This window comes from Manis pentadactyla, chromosome 5, assembly GCF_030020395.1.
Source record: "Manis pentadactyla isolate mManPen7 chromosome 5, mManPen7.hap1, whole genome shotgun sequence".
Classification (NCBI taxonomy): Eukaryota; Metazoa; Chordata; class Mammalia; order Pholidota; family Manidae; genus Manis; species Manis pentadactyla.
This window is the reverse complement of record NC_080023.1, coordinates 76,191,504-76,211,669: the sequence shown is the minus strand read 5'-3', so window position 1 is coordinate 76,211,669 and position 20,166 is coordinate 76,191,504. Positions and strand designations below refer to the sequence as shown.

The 20,166-nt window shown below is 34.9% G+C and overlaps 1 protein-coding gene across 4 annotated transcripts in view; it reads right to left on the bottom strand.

The window, feature by feature from the left end:
- CCSER1 (coiled-coil serine rich protein 1) overlaps positions 1-20,166 on the bottom strand; it is a 1,396,684-nt gene that overhangs the window by 409,833 nt on the left and 966,685 nt on the right. For all 4 annotated transcript variants that reach the window (XM_057502445.1, XM_057502443.1, XM_057502446.1 and 1 more), the window contains exon 10: positions 8,298-8,342. In XM_057502445.1, the coding sequence (XP_057358428.1) occupies positions 8,298-8,342 (45 nt within the window). The remainder of the gene's footprint in view (positions 1-8,297; positions 8,343-20,166) is intronic.

Here is a 20,166-nt window from a genome sequence, read left to right as displayed (position 1 = left end):
AGATTACATCTGAGGTAACAGTGTGGCTATCACTGATAAGGAACCAGAGACCCTGTAATACAATTAAAGGATAACAATGGAACTAATCAGGAATGCTCCTATTCCATTGGGCTGGCTGGCACTGAAGTCCAGAGAATCGTCTCAAAGTAGATTTAAGGACAAGATGCCAACAGAAAGTAGACATATTGTCAAATAATTGTCCTCAACTAGAGAGATGAACAAAGGACAGAAAGAGATCTATTTCCTCTCAGAGAGCAGGAGGGCCGTGAAGTTCTCCAGAGAGGAGAAGCAGTGTGCTCCTGTTGCAGCTTTACAGGCTTGTAGCATGTTAGCCAGCAAAACCGAGAACTGAACATTTACATGGGGATTGTTTGTTCTGCATGAAAATATAAATCCAAAAGAAAACTAGATAATTGTATTAAGTTTCAGGGAAGTATAAAAATAGTAAAAACATTATTTTCTTCTATATAATTTTGAGGTGGCAATCGGCTTCTATTTGTAATTAACCAAGGAATCCTAAGAGATCTCATTTATATGTGAATAAATACCCTGATGAAACCATGCTAAATCAATTCAACCACCTGGAGGAGTGTTTTCTTTTTATATCAATTGACATAGTAAAGGGCATGAAGTAATTGCATATTCAGTTACATACACAAGTGAAAACAGCAATGCAAAACAAAACAAAACAAAACAAAGGACCCTGAGTTTAGGACTGCTTTCAGATCAAAATATAAGACAGTGAAATAATAGTCATAATTTGTTTTTCTCTTTTCAATTGAAAACATCTCCAGGGTTTAACTGATTCTAAAAATAATATATATTTCTTAAAACAGATACTTAAATTTATATTGATTAGAAAGTTAAAATCCTTCTACTGTAATCCTTAGTCCTTCTCTCTTTGTAAAATCCACTTCAAAATTACAAATCCTTACTTATATCCAAATATTAAGAAAAAAAAAACCCACAAGACTCATAAACAAGTAAAACATTGCATTTTGGAACCCTGAAGAGAGATCTCCATTCATTTTAGCTGTGTGCACATCAGGGCAGAGCTACCACGCCATAAACTGCCTAACTTCTACCTATTCCCTACCTTGTCGAATCTCTATTACATACCTTACAAGACTTGCCTTTAAATTATTCTGTCTGGACCTTAACACCATCTAAATATCCTTTCCCAATCCCCATTTAGAGAGCTAGCAAAATTTTATCAATGTAGTGTTCTTTTTTTATTGTAGTAAATTTAATAAACTTGCTTTGCTTCAAGAGGTTTTTGTGTTTTGTGGGGAGGTCAACAGTAAAGAATTGTGGCAATACAACAGAGATCCCCTTGAAACCCTTGTGCAACCCTACTTAACTCCTCTTCCTGAAACATGTTCTCAGGCTGCTTAAGTCCCCCTTCAGAGGTCTCTGACAACAGTGAGGTAGGCCCTGCACTGGATCTAAACCTTAAGTTCTTTTTTTCAGGCTCCCAAGTGCAGAGTTTCTGCCTCCTAGGAATGAGAATGCTTTTTAGTTATCCTTTGATGATCTAATAATGCAATTTGAAAACTCTCATTTGAGATGAAAACACATGGTCTTTTACTTACAACGCTTCTGTTGGTTTGGTTTCCTGACTCTCCATTGTGAGTCAGCAAAAGAGTATTAACTCCAGGCACGTGTGAGTTCAGGTCTTACCAGGTGATTTCCTTTAGACAAACCTTACCCTTAGTATCCTTTCAAAACCTTTTAAGGACTATCCTCAATCAGGTCTTTGTTGGTTTCATTCAATTTCATCTTGTTTGGCTTTAGAAGGTTTATGAGGCCCCCAGAAGGTCTTAAGCCAGGTTCTTAAGATGGGAGGTTACCCAACTGAAATTTTCATGTCTTCTCAATCTGCTTGGCCCTCTTGGTCAAATTCCTGCCTGCTTCATATTTTAACTCATGTGTGTATGTGTCCAACTGGCATAATTCCATGTAGTACAGTCTGAAACGGCAGAGCCCACTTCGGGGAACTGTGTCATGAACATGATGATCAGACTGATGCTCAATGGAATTGATTAGGGCTCAAATTATTGTTTAAACCTATTACAGATATCCTTTTGTGTGGCTCTTGGTGTGTGTGATGGGTTTCCAGTATCTAAGACTTCTTTTTTTATCCTTCCCCAGTGGTGACTTCATGTCTGTCCAAAGCTGGCTTTCACTTCTTTCCTTTTCTCCTTTTTTCTACTTTTCTTGGGAAATATTGTCCTGTCAGTATGTGAATACTCTAGGGCTACCTAATCTAAATAACCAGGAAAAAACACTTACAAAAGAAAGAGAAAAAAAATCTAAATGGAATGCACTTCATTTGGATTCCTCATTATCCCTATTTTTCTTACTGAAGTAGGTCTAATAAAATTAGTTTTGCTTAATCAATAGGTTTTCTTTGATAGTCTCTTGCAATGTCAGTGGTTTACAAGCACAGAGAAATCTTCAAAATCCAATTTGAAGATCACCCAGAAAATGCAGATGATGTGAAAAATAGCTGAGAAAATCTACAGGCCTTAGACACAGCTCTCTGTAAACAATGCTGTAAGTGGAAAAGTTAAGTATGTCTTTCTCTTATCTGTATTATAAAATATGGAATTAAGGATTTTTGAGATTCAATGATGGGTTCCAAGAAGACTTTGTTGTCCTGTTTAGAATTTGTCATCTCAGAACCAATGTAGAATATAATATCCTTTAAAAGTCAGGCTAGGCCTTGGATATTATTATCCCCATTGCATAGGCCAGACCATGTAGACAGTAAAATCTCCCAACAACAGGACACTCAAACTGTCTCCGACAGAAGAGAAAAGCAAGAGAAGAGCAGAGGACATGAAAAATAACAGCAGTTGTTGTCATGGATTGGGTGTTTCCTATGTAGCAGGCACTGCTTAAAAAGCTTTATACATGTTAATTCATTTTATCCTCTCAACAACGTTTTGAAACAGGAATAATTATAAAGGTCTTACAAAGGATAATTCTTTCAATTTAAATATTGATTTATAAGCACAAAGATCTTTCACTTCCTTTTTTGCCTATCAATTCTGAGAGGGGAAAAAAATATATATAGGGCAATTTTATTTTTTACCAAGTATTAAAAGGTCTTTTGATCTCAAAAGTAAACTGCAAATCAGACACATCTTAAGCGGCAGATTGCAGGCATCAAACCACTGAATAATTCTAGTTATAAAAGGAAGAGTAACCTTTGTCTTAGCTATTATATCTCAAATAATATAATATTAACCACTATATATTTTCCAAAAAAATTGTGTCATCATCTGAGGTTATCAAAGAATCTCTTATTCTTATAAAACTCTATAGCAACTAAAAATGCGATAGCTAACTTTGAACATAAGTAGAAATATTCAGTCTATTCTGAATACTGAACAAAGAAAACATGCAAATGGAAGTTTTGCAGAAAAATTATTAAAGATAATTGGTAATAATGATTTGTTTCTCTGAAAATCTTTTACTTCATGCACAAAGCTATAAAAAACTATAGTTTTCTTTTATAATTTCAAAATTGTGTAAAATATTAGATTTTACGAGAAAAATCACACTACAATGCTTTTTGTAACTCTTATTTCCAAGAACAATACACTTTTTTCAAAACATTTTTTGTTCTGTTCTTAGAACTCATAATTTTTTCTGATTTTATCCCTTTAAAAAACAATTCTCTCTAGTAATCTATTGGACACAGGATAGATAACTAATAGTGAGTTTTCTTAAGTTAAGCAATAATGCAGATGTAAATATGCTTAATAATTCTAATTATTTTATAAATGGTAATATATCAATGGTCATTTTTTATTTTGTCCCATTTGAAATAATGCTGTGCTGATATTCCAGGTAGTTCAAAATTACTTTGAACAATAGAATATCATTTATCTCATTCTCTGAACTGTCTCAGTTTTGGAGCTAAAATTTAAAAATAACTTTAAACTGCAAGTAGAAATACATAATTTGTCAAGAGATAAATAACATAATCTATACAACTATATTAGCAAAGGCATAAAATCCACTATCAGAATAAAATGATTACTTTCTTGAGGAATATTACATGCTCAAGTGGTACTTTATATAAATAGAAAAATTAAAATATTATTGTTTTAAATGATTAATGCATTTACATATAAAGTAGGATTGGGAAAATAGCCACTAAACATTTGTTTTTCAATCCACCTTTTTCAAATGTCTCTGATTAATTATGTTTTCTTAGGTATTGAAAGTTCATATCACCTGTAATTTCTTATTTATGTGTTTTTAAAAATATATAGAGGATTGGGAACATTGTAATCCAACAAAGAATGTCAGTGAAACTTCTGTTCTACAAAATATATGGGTTGCAAGACATGTACAAAATTTTCTTGAGAATGACCCATTCATAAATCAACTATTTTCATAATTTGAAAAGTACATTTTTTACTGTCTGTCTCTTAGAACCTATCTGTTTGTACTTGTAATTCCGCAAATAAAAGTGGGACTTTTTTATATCACTGGCAAGACCAAGTAAAGTCAATCGAAAAATTTCCAAACCACAATAGGGAATGTTTCTAGAAAAGGATGGATATGTCTGTAAATGTTTTTTTGGTCATATTCCTAAGGAATGTTTCTAGAAACTAAAGTGTTGATTTTCTTTCAGATGTTTAAGAAGCATATTCATAATCTGTCTTACAAGAGTATAAAACAATTTAAAATGTTCAAATGTAACAACATTAATCTTGTCTTCTTCAAAATTCCAGGTGAAAAATGGCAACATGATCTCTTTATTTTGTTCATCACTTTGAGAGATCTGAGCTCTGCAAATTGTATAAAGGTGATCCTTGATCATTACACACTTGTACTTTATTTCCATTGCCTCTATGGTTCTGGAATCTCTGTAACTTCCAACAATCCAAACAGCCAAAAAGTTCCACCAGCCATCATCTCTCATAACAGCTTACCACATTCAGTAGAATTTCCGAAATAAAATGTTTAACTCTGATTTACATAACTGACCATAATAATTGTTCTCTTTATCCATGACATGAAGTCACATATCATGTATATTTAGGCTTGTGATATAAGATATCCTGATTATGGATGGTTATTTTTGAGGTAGGGTGAAAGTAGAGATAATTTGCTATTTAAAATTAGTGTGTACACACACTATGCATACACACACTCACACACAACTGCACAGACATAAACACAGGTAAATCTTAATAAGTTAACAGAACTGTGTTTTGGAAAATATAATACTATTTAAAATAACAAAGCATACAGCCTTTCAAGAACATGTATAGTAACTTGGTTTTAGTACATTAAACAATAAAAGTACTATATAGGAGAACAGAAATTCCTTAAGAAAAAGAAAATGAATTATCTATGTCATACTGAGTGATTTTCACTTTTACTTTTCTGAGTTACAAGATTCCACAGGTGACAGGAAATGTATTTACAATCAGAAGTACTGCTTAAATATTTGCATTTTGTAGAGAATACTAGTAACCTCCTTCTTAAGGAAAAACTTAAGTTCAGTGCCCTCAGTTTATACACAGTATGCATGCATACATAGGCAATAATAGTAATGCAACTTTTTTTTTAACAACTAATATCTATTTTCAAATATTTTATAATAATACAACCAATTTAGGTGCTACTGAATTCTGTTTTCTTCAGAAAAGTAATTCATATTTGAATCACTTCTTCTTAATTTATATTTTCATACTGCATGCAGTGTTCAAATCTGGCCTTCCTACCTAGCAATTAGCTTTTTAATAGTATTTACCACTTAGCTAAATAGCATAATAATGCCTGCTTCAATTTTCCTTGTATGCTTCAATTTTACTTGTATACTCTAGCTGTTGTCATTATCTCAAATAAGTAAATAAAACATTTAAAATGGCAATTCCTAAACCTTCTTATAAATATTTGGCAATAGACCCTTAGTATTACATCCATCAACACCTATTGGGAATATCTGTCATTTGAACTAAGACAAATTAATTCATTTTAAGAAGTAATCATTGTCATTAAATTTTTATCAATCACAATAGTGTTTGGATGAGAAATACTAAGAGAACGTTTTGAGAAGAGTTTTCTAAATCCACACACTGCAGTTTACTATAACCAGAATATATTCTACATCCTTGTAATGCACATGTAAAATAGAACACAGCAAATGGGAATGAGAAAGATACAGGCCACTTCTGTAAGCAAGAGAGATCAGGAGGCTCTTCTCATAGTAACTGTGCTCTTTGTTTGCAGATTGCCTGCCACAGACTAGACAGGACAGTTCTCACAACATACTTTATCTCATTGACATTTCCCTACAGTTTCTTAGCGTAGAACATATTGGCTTTGTAATCATGGGGGAAGGTGAGTTAGGTGAAGCTCAAGTAATCCAGGGTTACCCAGAGAACATGAAGTGGTTGTTTTCAATTTTAATAGCTGATATTTACTTTTCATTCCTGGATTGGAGGTATCACATGGAGAAGACATCGCTGGGCTATCATTAACTGGATGACTTTACCTTGTTCACAATTACTCCATTGCCTCAGGCAGAAGGCCCACCCAAATCAAGGCTGTCCCCTTTATGCAGATATATAACACTGTAGGTCATTAAAAATTTGAGTTTTACATAAACCATAAAATATTTTCAAGAAAAAATAATAGTTTTAAAAAAGTAATACATATTATTGACATGTTCCTTTTCCATAAATGCTTTTCTAATAAAAATAAAATGAGAGGGAACAAGCAACAGAACTTAAAAGCAACTCTTTTCCGTAATAACCAGTCAGTAAGCTTTTAAAAAGAACATGAAAAACTACAAAATCTTAATGAAACAAAAGAATTTTGCTACCACTTAGAAACAGCTTTACATGGGTTTATGGATTTAAGTTTCCCTTCTTTGGACACACAGCTGCTGCTGGACTAAGATTCAGCAGTGAGAGGCTGGGTAGCTCCAAACTGTAAGTCCTTCAAGGCTCTGACTGAGCAGAGATGAACTGTGGGACTCAGCCTGTGTGTGAACTTACATTTAGGAGGTGATGACTTAACTTCTTCCTCTCTAAGTAGATCCATCTGATCATGTCTGAGTGTTAAGTACTTATGGTTTAAGGCCTTTCTTACACAGTACACATTATTTTTCCCACTATGTCTTTACTGGCAACCATGACCTTATTACCTTGCTTTCCTACAACATGAAAAATATCTAAAGATTTACTTATACTTCATATTTTCCAGCCTTTCTGCCATTGTGAGCTAACTATGATCTGTCCCTCAAAAACAACAGATTCTTCTGGATGGAGTATAACAAATAGATGGGAAAGATGCTGTCATGACAAGTTAGGTTGGCAACTGAAGTGCCAAATACTAAAAACACACAACTGCAAATTAAAACAACCAGAAAGGAGGGGCAAAACACCATGTATTTATTATAGAAGGAATCTATCTTTATAGAAAGAGAAGCCACAGATGGGGAGCAGAGTAAGAATTATTTCCTCATTTTGTAAGACAAAATATTCACTTTTGCCACAAAACTGTTATTTAAATACCACCAAAAAATAAAATTACCTTTTGGGCAACAAGAAAATTTGCTGAATTGAATGTTTCACACTCTCCCTACCTTGATGATCTAAATCACAGAGTAAAGTGGAGCATTTACATATTTAGCATAGAAAGAAGTTTGAGGTTAATTAAGTCTGTACACTCAGTTAGAAACAGAAAATCAGACACATAATGTATATAATACAGTAGTACGTCTGGTACCACTAAAAGTTTCTCCTTTCTATAAAACATGCACCATAAACAATAATTTTAAAAAGTTTTAAAATTGCTAGTCTTACCAGAGCAGCTTCACACTATCTAAAAATGCACACCAACTTCACAGCCTATGCTCATAGCCTTGGAGAGGAGTGTGAAGAATCTCAAGTGTCATAATTAGTATTGTTACATTTGCTAATTTTTCAGTAAATATTTTAAAATATTGCATTGTAATGCTTTCTTCAAAAGGCTTTTCTGCCCCATTTGGAGGACCTTGCTGCTGAAAAATTCATTTTAACAGAAACAACACTTACCTAACCAGAGAAACAGTATCTTCTTCAGCTTCACAGGATCACCCACAAATAATAGAGCTATATCAACATGTGCACAATGTGGTTTGGCCAGTGTTCATGGAACAGCTGTACACAGAATGCCTCTCAGCACGTCCCCATTGCCGTGATCACCATCATCACCAACCATGTCATCACAGCTCTGTACCCACTTTCTCTTCCTCCCTCCCCATCTCCTGTGGACTTTCTTACCTCTCTCCCTCCTTGTACTGCCTCCAGTCTTTTCAGGTTCAAACTCTGAAAGAAAAAAACACAATACATTATTGCTGGCAAAGAAGTAACTAATAATTAGTAAGAAAGCAAAAATTTTGATGTTAAAAAAAGTAATTTATTTAACAAAGAAGATCTGAATATAGATGGGTATCCCACACATATGCCAGTATCTGTATCTGTAAGTCTTAAGAGGGGACCTGAAGTGCTGAGCGTGGTAAGTACTGAGTCAGTAATTAAGTGCTTGATGAATGAATGGAATATTTACTTTTCTATCTGCTACATTGTTAAAAATAAAATAAAACGTGACGTGTTCCTTTTAGCAACAATCCCGACCCTTGGCTAGACCACAGTCTGGAAAGTGCTGTTTAAAGCTGATGCGGTGCATACAGGCTCCTACCCACGGCCTTTGCCACTGGGGTGTAGGACAAGTAGACTGATAAAAAGCCCAGCACCGTCTGCAGACCTGGTGATCGTCCAGGAAGTGGTGAGGATTTTCTCTTGGCAAATGCCTTTCTCCCTCTCCTGGTATCATAAGTGCTTTTTACATTGAAAGGGGAGGGGATCCACTTTAAGTTCCTGATAAACATCATTCTTAATTAAATGGAAGAAGAGTTCATCTTTTTCTTAGCAAGCCTGTTGCAAAATGTGCCTGTGACAAAGAATGAGAAGCAAAGAGTCTGTCTTCACTGGAAACACTGCTATTTAGAAAGCAAAATAATTGAAGATGTTTTCCCTTTCTAGACACAAAGAAAACTTCCATTCCTGTTACTTTGCCTCTTACAGAAACTTGATATGTTGAGCAGTATGAAAACTGCAATAAAATGTGATCTCATGGTACCTAATTTCTTCCTTTTTATCTTCATTCATTTTTCTTACCTTCTATTCTCTTTCTCTCCTTCTCTCAGTCACTTCAATTATTTTACACTACATACTTATTATATACTTACTATGGACCAGCCATAAAGCTAGATTCTGGGGAAATCAAAATAAATAATAAACACCCCTCAAAGTTTAGGAGATCATGGACAAAGATGAAAACTTCAGAATGATGACAGGTATATAAACTCTTCTCTGAGAAAAAGATGACAGTGGCCCATTCAGCCTGGGAATGGGCATTCACATACAAGACCACAGAGGAGGATCACATCTAACAGCCTTAGGGCTGAGGAGGGAATGCAGAAAAAGAACGATGTGGTGTTCAAACATCCTGGCAACTCAAAGTATGGGGCCTGACACATCATATCACTAGGAACTCATTAGAAATGCAAACTCTCCATGAGGGTGTAATGTACAGCATGGTGATTATAGTTAATAATACTATATGGTAGTATGGCTACATACTATAGCCATATTGTAAATGGCTAAGAGAGTAAACCTTAAAAGTTCTCATCGCAAAAAAAAAATTGTAACTGTGTGGTGTTGTTGCATGTTAACTAGATTTACTGCAGTAATCATTTTGCAATATATACGAGCGTGGAATAATTATGTGGTACACCTGAAACTAAAATGTTATAAATCAATTGTACCTCAATTTTAAAAACTGCTATTATAAAAACAGATAAGAAACAAAAATAAATTCAAATACTTTCCATGGCCTGCTGAGCAAAAATATACATTTTAACACAATTTCCAGGTTATTCATATGCAGGTTACAGTTTGACAGCACTGCTCTAGGAGATCTAGGAAAGGTGGGAGGTTTAGTTGGCATATACTGTGAAATGGGCAAAAAAGAGTGGTAGGAAAATAAGACTGAAAAACTGATCAAATTGCAAAGTCTTTCAAGAGAAAGAGTTTGAACTTGTTCTTTAAACAAATGCTTATTTTGATAGCAGCTTTTGAAAACTGGGGATAAAATTTTAAAATACCAATTTTTTTCATTAAAGTATAGTTGATATATAATATTATATGGGTTACAGGTGTACAGCATAGTGATTCAACAGTTATTAACACTACTGAATGCTCACCACAGTAAGCCAAAATACTAAAGACAGACAAAACAAGGACTAACATATTCTCATACTTCAGTCTACATCTATAATTCATTTTTTCCTTTTATTTTTTGTTAGAAATGCTAAAAGGGGAAACTTGGAAACAATACAAACAAATATTGGGACTTGTCTTTATTGTAAATATTTTTTCACATGCCTCTAAATTAATTGACACAGTTTTAGGAGACACAAATTTTTAAAATAATTTAAAGAGAGGGTCTGTTGCAGAAAGGGAGCTATCACCATAGATAATAACAGTATAGCATGAACTAGGTGTGACAGACAGGGAAGAATATAGCAGTCTATTGGTTAAAATTCCTCTCTGTGTTCCACTGTTTCTGTGTGGCCTAGCAAACCCTTGTTTTCCAAATATTTACTCTTCCATCTTTCTGTGAATTGCCTTCCTTCCATTTGAAGTCACAGACTGCTACTCCCTTCTCCTAGCTCTGGGTGGCATATAAGCCTCAACTGCCAGACTGACTGCCATTTGTTACATTGTTACAGAATATTGTTGGCATATTGTTATGGACCTGCCAGTATATATGTACTTAATTTTTAATATTCTTCTGTTAATCTGTCTCATGCCATTTTAATTCTTAAACCAATCAAAGAACCTTGAAGAGGAAAAATTTTCCACCCCAACAAATATGAATTTCCAACCTTTATTTAGGATTTGTTTTGTGATAGTATTGAGATGTGTGACTAATTATAGGTTTATAGAGTAGGTTTAGAAATTCAGAAACTTTACCAAGACTGCTTGACATGATTAAAAACTGCAAGAATTTAATGTTACATATAATTCCAGTTTTTCTTTAAATTTAATGAAAATATTGTTTTTCCTTTATGTGTCTTTTAGCTATTACATTGGAAAACCTTTTATTTTTCCCCTTATACTCTGTTGAAATTATAAATCACAGAGAGATTTGTAATTATAGAGGCTAAGGGCAGGCCACCCCAAGATGCACCACGTTAGCATATAGATTATTTTGAGCTGAAAATAGTAAAGGCCCAAAAGACCCTGGGAGAGACTATGACCCTTCCTCCAACTGCATAAAAATAATTTAGATAGAGGAACTGCTCTGGAAGACAGCTATTATTTAACACAGATAACTACATTATAAAATGAACTAGGTGGCAGGGAAGAATTTAGCAAAGTCTGTTAAAATTTCTCCTGTGTCCCACATTTACCCAGGAAACATTTACCAAACATTCACTCTTTCATATTCCTTTCTGAATTGCTTCCCTTTCCCTTTGAAGTCACAGACCCCTGACATCCTTTCTTAGTTCAGGATGTTATATGCACCTCATTTTGCCTGTTTGGAATCTCATGTATGTGGATTCCCTGCTCATACATAATTAAACTTTGTTTTTTGTTCATGTTAATCTGACTCATGTCAATTTGATTTTTAGACCACCTAGAAGAAACTTAAAGGGTAAGCGGAAATGATTTTTCTCCACAACATAGAGCACCTGTTTGAAAATTTTATTGGGTTCATACCATTTGGTCTAAAATCGATCCAGACAAAAAACAGCCAAATGTCAAATTTATGCTCTGTGTTCCTTTTCTCTTTTTGAAGCTAGTCACTTTAGTCATCTATGAATCTCTATACAGTAATATCTGTAAGCCATTCATGGGAAGCTCCAAATTGTTCTTCATCTCCCTTCTCAAAATTAAGATATGTTATTTTCAGGGACTTCACCAATCTTCATTGCTCAAGTTCTGACATTTTAAAATTGAAAGCCAGCCTGTATTTTCTGAGTAACAGTGTAACAGCACCACCAGATACTTTTAAAAGTACACACATGCATATAACAAAAATAGTATACATTTGTTGAGTTCTTAATAGATAACAGGCACTATGCTAACACTTTACAGGACCTTTTTTTTTCCTCACAGTCACTATTTTGCAGGTACCATTATTTATTTCCATTTTGTCATAGGGTAATTAAGGCAAAGAATGGTTGACTAATTTGGCTAAGAAGACACAGCTAGAAGGAAGAAGTGCTTAATACCGAACTCAGAATATAATATAGCTTCTTTTTCAAGTATTTCACATACTACCTCTCAAAGTAACTATTGCTTTATTTTTTATGTGCATTGAGCTGGATATCTAATATGAAGTAGATAAATGTGTTTTATAAATGAATTATTAACCAATTAAATCTAATTTCAGAACTGTATTAAAGTTTATCTAAATCATGTATTTTTACATTTTAAAGGAATCAAAATGTAAGATAAATTCCTGGTTTTGAATTCACTTAGTATTTGGAAATAATTGAAAAAAGAAAGTTAAAGTAAATGACACTGGATTCCAGAGTTACTGAAATCTTGGATTCAGGAAATGTAAAATTCAATTGAAATATTTCCTGGAGCAAACGAAGATTAAAAGAAAATTAATGTAACTGTGCAGGTCCAAATAACATTTCATAGATTACTGTTGCTTTAGGCTAACTACAATATTAAACAAGTATAACACTTTCATGCTTCCATTTTCTAGCAGGTCTTACCTTGATATACTGCATAAGTTAAATCCCTTCTGTGAGTCCTCATATTTTATGAACTTAGATACAAGTAGTTTGCCCTAAAGCTGAATTATTTCCAGTGTTTCTGATGCTCATAGCTGATGGCCATTTGTGATGAAGATGTCTTTCCATTTCAGATATGAAACTAATCAACAACATAGAACCTCTACTGAGACTTTATGTAATAATATTTCTGCCAACTTCTATTTGTTAATCTAATTCTTAAAGACGAAGTCAAAGACAGAGTTTCAGAAAACTAGTAACCCTAAATATTGTCAATGAAAGTGTAATGCTTTATAATTATCTTATGGTGTTAAACATCAGTCCAACTGTGAGTTTAAATGCATAGGATTAGTACCTAATTGTGAAATATTTGAAAAGTTATTCCTTGGACATACCAAAATACTTCAACTGTTAAATTATCTGGTCAGCTATATTTTTTATACTTACCACAGACAGAATATGCTACAGAGAGAATACAGTAAAGTGGTTCAAAAGAGAGATTTAACAGCTAGAAAATGGTCATCTATCAATCTATTTATAACTTCTGACCCTCTCTCTTCCTAAACCTAATCCCCATCACTCCATTATAGAATATGGCTCCCTTGACAGTCCTTTCACACATCAGGAATTCTTCCACCCTTGGCTTTTGGACTAGGTGCTCACCCAACTGGAACCCCCTTCACTTAAATCTGTATGACCAACTCCCACAGCTTCCCAAGTCTTTGCTTTTATCTCACATTCTCAGTGACATCTATTTTTATTACTCTATTTAATGTTAAAGGCTACTACTTTCTTCACCTCCAGGGAGACTTAAAATATTTTAATATAGTATATAAATTTATTATTATTATTGTGTATTATCTATCTATCCACAGTAGTATTTAAATGCCACAAATATGAAGATCTTTGTTGTATTGTTTTGTTAATTATCCCAATTGCCAAAACAGTGCCTGGAGCATGGTAAGTGCTAAGTCAGTAATTACATGTTTGCTGAATGAATGGAATATTTACTTTTCTATTCATTTAGGATCATTACTACACCCACATGGGAGTTATTCCAGGTATGCAAGGGTGGCTCAATATCCACAAATCAATCAATGTAGTATACCATGTTAACAAAAGGAAGGAGAAAAGCCATACAGTCATCTCAATAGATGCTGGAAAAACATTTGACAAAATTCAACATTCATTTATGATAAAAACTCACTCAACAAAGTGAGTATACAGAGAACTTATATCAACATAATGAAGTCCATATATGACAAACCCACAGCTAATACTATACTCAATAGTGAAAAACTGGAAGCTTTTCCTTTAAGATCAGGAAAAAAACAAAGATGTCCACTATCCTACTTTTATGCAACATAGTACTGGAAGTCCTAGCCACAGCAATCAGGGAAGAAAAGTAAATAAAAAGTGTCTAAATTGGTAAGGAAGAAGTAAAATTGTCACTATTCACAGTACTCTATAGAATCTAAAAAATCTTCAGTACTCTAGAAAATCCTAAAGACTCCTCCAAAAAAAGTATTAGTATAAATTAATTCAGTAAAGTCACAGGATGTAAAATCAATATGCAGAAATCTGTTGTGTTTTTTATATACAAATAGCAAACTAGAAGAGAATTTAAGAAAATTCCATTTAAAATTACATCAAAAAGAATAAAATACCTAGTGATAAATCAGTCTAAGGAAGAGAAATACCTGTATTCTGAAAATTGTAAGACATTGATGAAATAAATTGAAGGTGACACCAATAATTTGAAAGATATTCCATGCTCATGAATTGAAAGACTTAATATTGTTAAAATGGCCATACTACCCATAGAAAGCCACACGATTCAATGCAATCCCTATCAAAATACTAATGACATTTTTTCACAGAACTACAGCAAATAAACCTAAAATTAGTACAGAACCCCAAAAGACTCTGACTCGCCAAAGCAATCTTGAGAAAGAACAAAGCTGGGAGTGTGATACTGCCTGATTTCAAGTTATACTAATGAGGCAGATGTTAGTCAGACATAGACAGACAGAGCTCAAGGTCCCGGTAAGGTGCAGGCAGAGGAGAACTATGGCAAAGTCTTCTCAGTAAACAGGAAGCCTCATCCTGAACATCTAGGAAAATTCAGCCTGAGAAAAATGGGAATTTTTCTTTTCCTTTGATCATTGTTTGGCCATAGCAATAGGCCCTAGGAACCACTCTTAGCCACTTGCATGATTTTCTCCATTTTTGTGCTCATAAACCATAGACATTGCAGCCCTAACAGCATCCTCTCTTGGAGCCCCTCCCAGTTAGAGGGAGCCTTTCTTTCCTTTTCACTCCTCATTAAAAACTTTGCTCATTGCTCCATACTCTTGTCTGCTGACTTGTTTGTCACTTCCAAGACATGATCCTGGAAATAACAGCATCTCAGCCAGTAACGCTACAAAGCTACAGTGATCAAAACAGCATGACACTGGCACAAGGGCAGACACAGAGATCAGTGGAACACAACAGAGAGCCAGAAATAAATCCATGCTTATATGGTCAATTAATGTACAACAGAGGAAAGAATATACAATAAAAAAAGGATAGTATCTTCAATAAATGGTATTGGGAAAATTGGGCAGCTACATGCAAAAGAATGAAACTGAATCACTGTCTTTCACCAGATACAAAAATAAATTCAAAATGATTAAAGACCTAAATATAAACCATGAAACCATAACTCTCCTAGAAGAAACATAGGCAGCAAACTCTTGATCATCAGCATTTGTAATTTTTTTCTTCATATGTCTCCCCAGGTAAGGGAAACAAAAGGAAAAATAAACAAGTAGGACTATAACAAACTAAAAATTTTCTGCATATCAATGGAAATGATAAGAATGAAAAAGTAACCTATATAATGGGAGAATCTATATGTAAATTATATATCTGATAAGGAACTAATATCCAAAATATATAAATAACTCAAACAACTCAACACCAAGAAAATAAATAGTCTAATTAAAAAATGAGCAGAGGACCTGAATAAACATTTTTCCAAAGAAGATATACAGACGGCCAACAGACACAGAAAAGACAGTCAACATCAGTAACCATAAGAGAAAAGCAAATAAAAACTACAATGAGGTATCATTTCACATTTTTCAGAATAGCTACTATCAACAAGACATGAAAAAACACGTGTTGGTGAGGATGTGGAGAAAAGGGAACCCTCCTACACTGTTGGTGGGAATGTAAATTGGTGCACTACTATGGAAAGCAGTATGGAGGTTCCTCAAAAAACTAAAAATAGAAATACCAGTGACCCAGTATTTTCACTTGTAGGAATTTACCCAAAGAAAAGAAAATCCCTGATTTGAAAAGTTATATGCATCCTTATGTTTACTGCAGCATTATTTATAATAGCCAAGATATGGAAGCAACCTATGTGTCCCTCAATAAATGAATGGATAAAGAAGATATGGCATATAAATAAAGGAATATTACTCAGGCATAAAAAGAATGAAATATTGCTATTTGAAGCAACATGGATGGACCTAGAGGGTATTAGTTAAATATGTCAGAGAAAGAGAAATACAATATTTCACTTATATATGGAATCTAAAACAGGTGAAAACAAAACAGAGATACACATAAACACAAAGATCAGACTGGTGGTTGCCATAGGGGTGGGAGGTTGGGCAACATAGGTGAAGGGGATTAAGAGTTACAGACTTTCTATTATAAAATAGTAAGCCACAGGGATGAAAGCACAGCATGGGGAAAAAAATCAATTATTTTGTAATATCTTAGTACATTGACAGTTGGTTACTATATTTTTTGTGGTGAGCATTTAGTAATGTATCTAATTGTCAAATCATTATGTTGTATATCTGGAACCAATGTAATATTGTATATCAGTTTTATTTCAATTATAAATAAATAAATAAATAAATAAATAAAATACTAACCTAAAAAAAAGACTTCATAGAAAAAATGTTGATTTCAGAACACCCTTTAGAGCACAGTTTTCAACTGGACAGTACCTACCAATATGACAATCATTATTTCAGAATGAAACTGAATTAATATATGCAACTTTAGAAATATAAACTAGATTCAGTTAAAATAAATAGCACCTATAAGACAGAGTTATTATTCAGTTTTACCATAGTTTTAAAAATTTTATATTGAGTTGAGAATGACTGAATCAGTATCATGAATTGTGAACCATAGCAGTTTATAAAATGGTAAAGTTACATACAATTATATACAATGAATTTTAAATGACATTCAATAGATTTCTGATATTGACAGAAATATTGCCAGTTCCTTCTTGCTAAGTAAGATCTCCTGATGAAAATCCAAGAAAGGCTAGGAAATGCTTCTATTTAAATTTTATTTCCATATGCTTGACTCATCTATGCTCTGTTTATTCCTTATGTGGCAAATGCTTCTCTACTCTTCATTGTCTGCATTAAGATGTATTTTCATGTATCAGGATCACTATTATTTGCAGAAATCTCAACAACTCAGTCCCTCAGAGTTCCCTTTAAGTAATGAGTCTTTATGAATTATATTACTGAAAGGGCTTTGCAAAATGTTTAGTGCTATTTTTGGTAAATGGGTGTCTCACTACTTATTAGGTGGATCTCTCTATGCTGCCCTCTTTTGCTGTGTCTTCCAGTTCTCTGCCAAGTCTCTGTATATTATTTCTGTGTTCCTTTCCTCACTAAATAGGAGAAAAGTGTATGCTTTCTGCTTCTGGAAAAAGAAGTTTGGTGAAAAAGTAAAAAAGAAACAAAAAACACAAACACAACATTTTATTTACCACTATTAAACATCACTAAGGGCTCCTACAGCTTAAGGTCTTTAACTATGTAGGCCTTTCTAATGACCATGTGCATGAGCATCACCCAAGTGCCAGACACTCTTCTAGGCCCTGTGAAAATAGTTATGAATTAAACAGGCAATTCTTATCCTTTCACAGCTTATAATCTAGTGATTATGATATTATTTTGCATTAATATACTTATATGTGAGTGTGTACCCATATGTATAATATCATCTTCTATTATTTCACTAAAAACAGTGCATTGGGTTTGTACTTCCATTTATATGACAAGACAGCATACTTAAAAGAGTTTTCTCCTCCAATATAAGATTTTAAGGGGTGGAGCCAAGATGGTGGCATGAGTAGGACAGTGGGAATCTCCTCAGAAAAACATATGTATTTTTGAAAATATAACAAATACAACTATCCCTAAAAGAGAGACCAGAAGACACAGAACAGCCAGACCACATCCAAACCTGCGAGAACCCAGCGCCTGGTGAAGGGGGTAAGATACAAGCCGCAGCCCGGCAGGACACAAGGCCCCTCACCCCAGCTCCCAGTGGGAGGAGAGGAGTCAGAGCAGGAAGGGAGAGGGAGCTCACAACTGCTGAACACCCAGCCCTAGCCATCCACACCAGAGCGCAGACACAGTGCATGCATGGGGTGCTGGAAACTAGGGAAGCAGGACAGTAAGACCTGTGAGCGGGTCCTGCAGCCAGCGCCTCTAGGACAAAGAAAAGTGAGTGCTTTTTGAAAGTCTTAAAGGGACAGGGACCCCACAGCTGGACGGAAGCATCCTGGGTCACAGTCCGGCAGCTGGAAATTCCAGGGAACTCTGGGCGCACTAATCCCCTGGGCAACAGCTCTGAGACCCCTCACGGAGGTAAACAGCCAAACAGCCCCCCATCCACTTCCCCTCCGGGGCCCCGCCATAGGAGAGCAGCTGCCTGAGGCTGGCCATGCCCCCAGCAAGGGAGCTTCCTCCATACAGGCCGGGCAAGATACAGAGACCCAATCTACATGTAATTGCCCAACACAAGCCACTAGGGGTCGCAGTTTTCCCAGTAAAGAAAGGCCAGGAGCAAGTGGAAAGAGTCTTGACTCTTCCAGCTGACCGACGAGTCAATAGCATACCACTGCTCCTATCAACATGCAAAGGCAAAAAAAATTGATCCAGACAAGACTAATCCAGACATCTTCGACATCTTCTACATCTTTCCCTGAGAAGGAACCTGGGGAGAGAGATTTAAACAATCTTCCTGAAAAAGAATTCAAAACAAAAGTCATAACCATGCTAATGGACTTGCAGAGAAATATGCAAGAACTAAGGAGGGAGAATACAGAAATAAAACAATCTACAGAAGGACTTCAAAGCAGAATGGAAGAGATGCAAGAGACCATTAAAGGACTAGAAAACAGAGAACAGGAACGCAGAGAAGCTGATGCAGAGAGAGATAAAAGGATCTCCAGGAATGAAAGAATTTTAAGAGAACTGTGTGACCAATCAAAACGGAACAATATCTGCATTATAGGGGTACCAGAAGAAGAAGAGAGAGAAAAAGGGACAGAAAGTGTCTTTGAAGAAATAATTGCTGAAAACTTCCCCAAACTAGGGGAGAAAATGGCCTCTCAGACCACAGAGGTACACAGAACTCCCATGACAAGGGTTCCAAGGAGGGCAACACCAAGACACATAATAATTAAAATAGCAAAGATCAAAGACAAGGACAAAGTATTAAAGGCAGCCAGAGAGAAAAAAAAGGTCATCTACAAAGGAAAACCCATCAGGCTATCATCAGACTTATCAACAGAAACCCTACAGGCCAGAAGAGAATGGCATGATATACTTAATGCAATGAAACAGAAGGGCCTCGAACCAAGAATACTGTATCCAGCACAATTATCATTTAAATATGAAGGAGGGATTAAACATTTCCCAGACAAGCAAAAGTTGAGGGAATTTGCCTCCCACAAACCACCTCTACAGGGCATCTTACAGGGACCGCTCTAGATGGGAGCACTCCTAAAAAGAGCACAGAATGAAACACCCAACATATGAAGAAGGGAGGAGGAGGAATAAGAAGGGAGAGAAATAAAGAATCATCAGACCATGTTTATAATAGCTCAATAAGCGAGTTAAGTTAGACAGTAAGATAGTAAAGAAGCTAACCCTGAACCTTTGGTAACCACAAACTTAAAGCCTGCAATGGCAATAAGTACATACCTTTCAATAATCACCCTAAATGTAAATGGACTGAATGCACTAATCAAAAGACACAGAGTAATAGAATAGATAAAAAAGCAAGACCCATCCATATGCTGCTTACAAGAGACTCACCTCAAACCCAAAGACATGCACAGACTTAAAGTCAAGGGATGGAAAAAGATATTTCATGCAAACAACAGAGAGAAAAAAGCAGGTGTTGCAATACTAGTATCAGATAAAATAGACTTCAAAATAAAGAAAGTAACAAAAGATAAGGAAGGACATTACATAATGATAAAGGGCTCAGACCAACAAGAGGATATAACCATT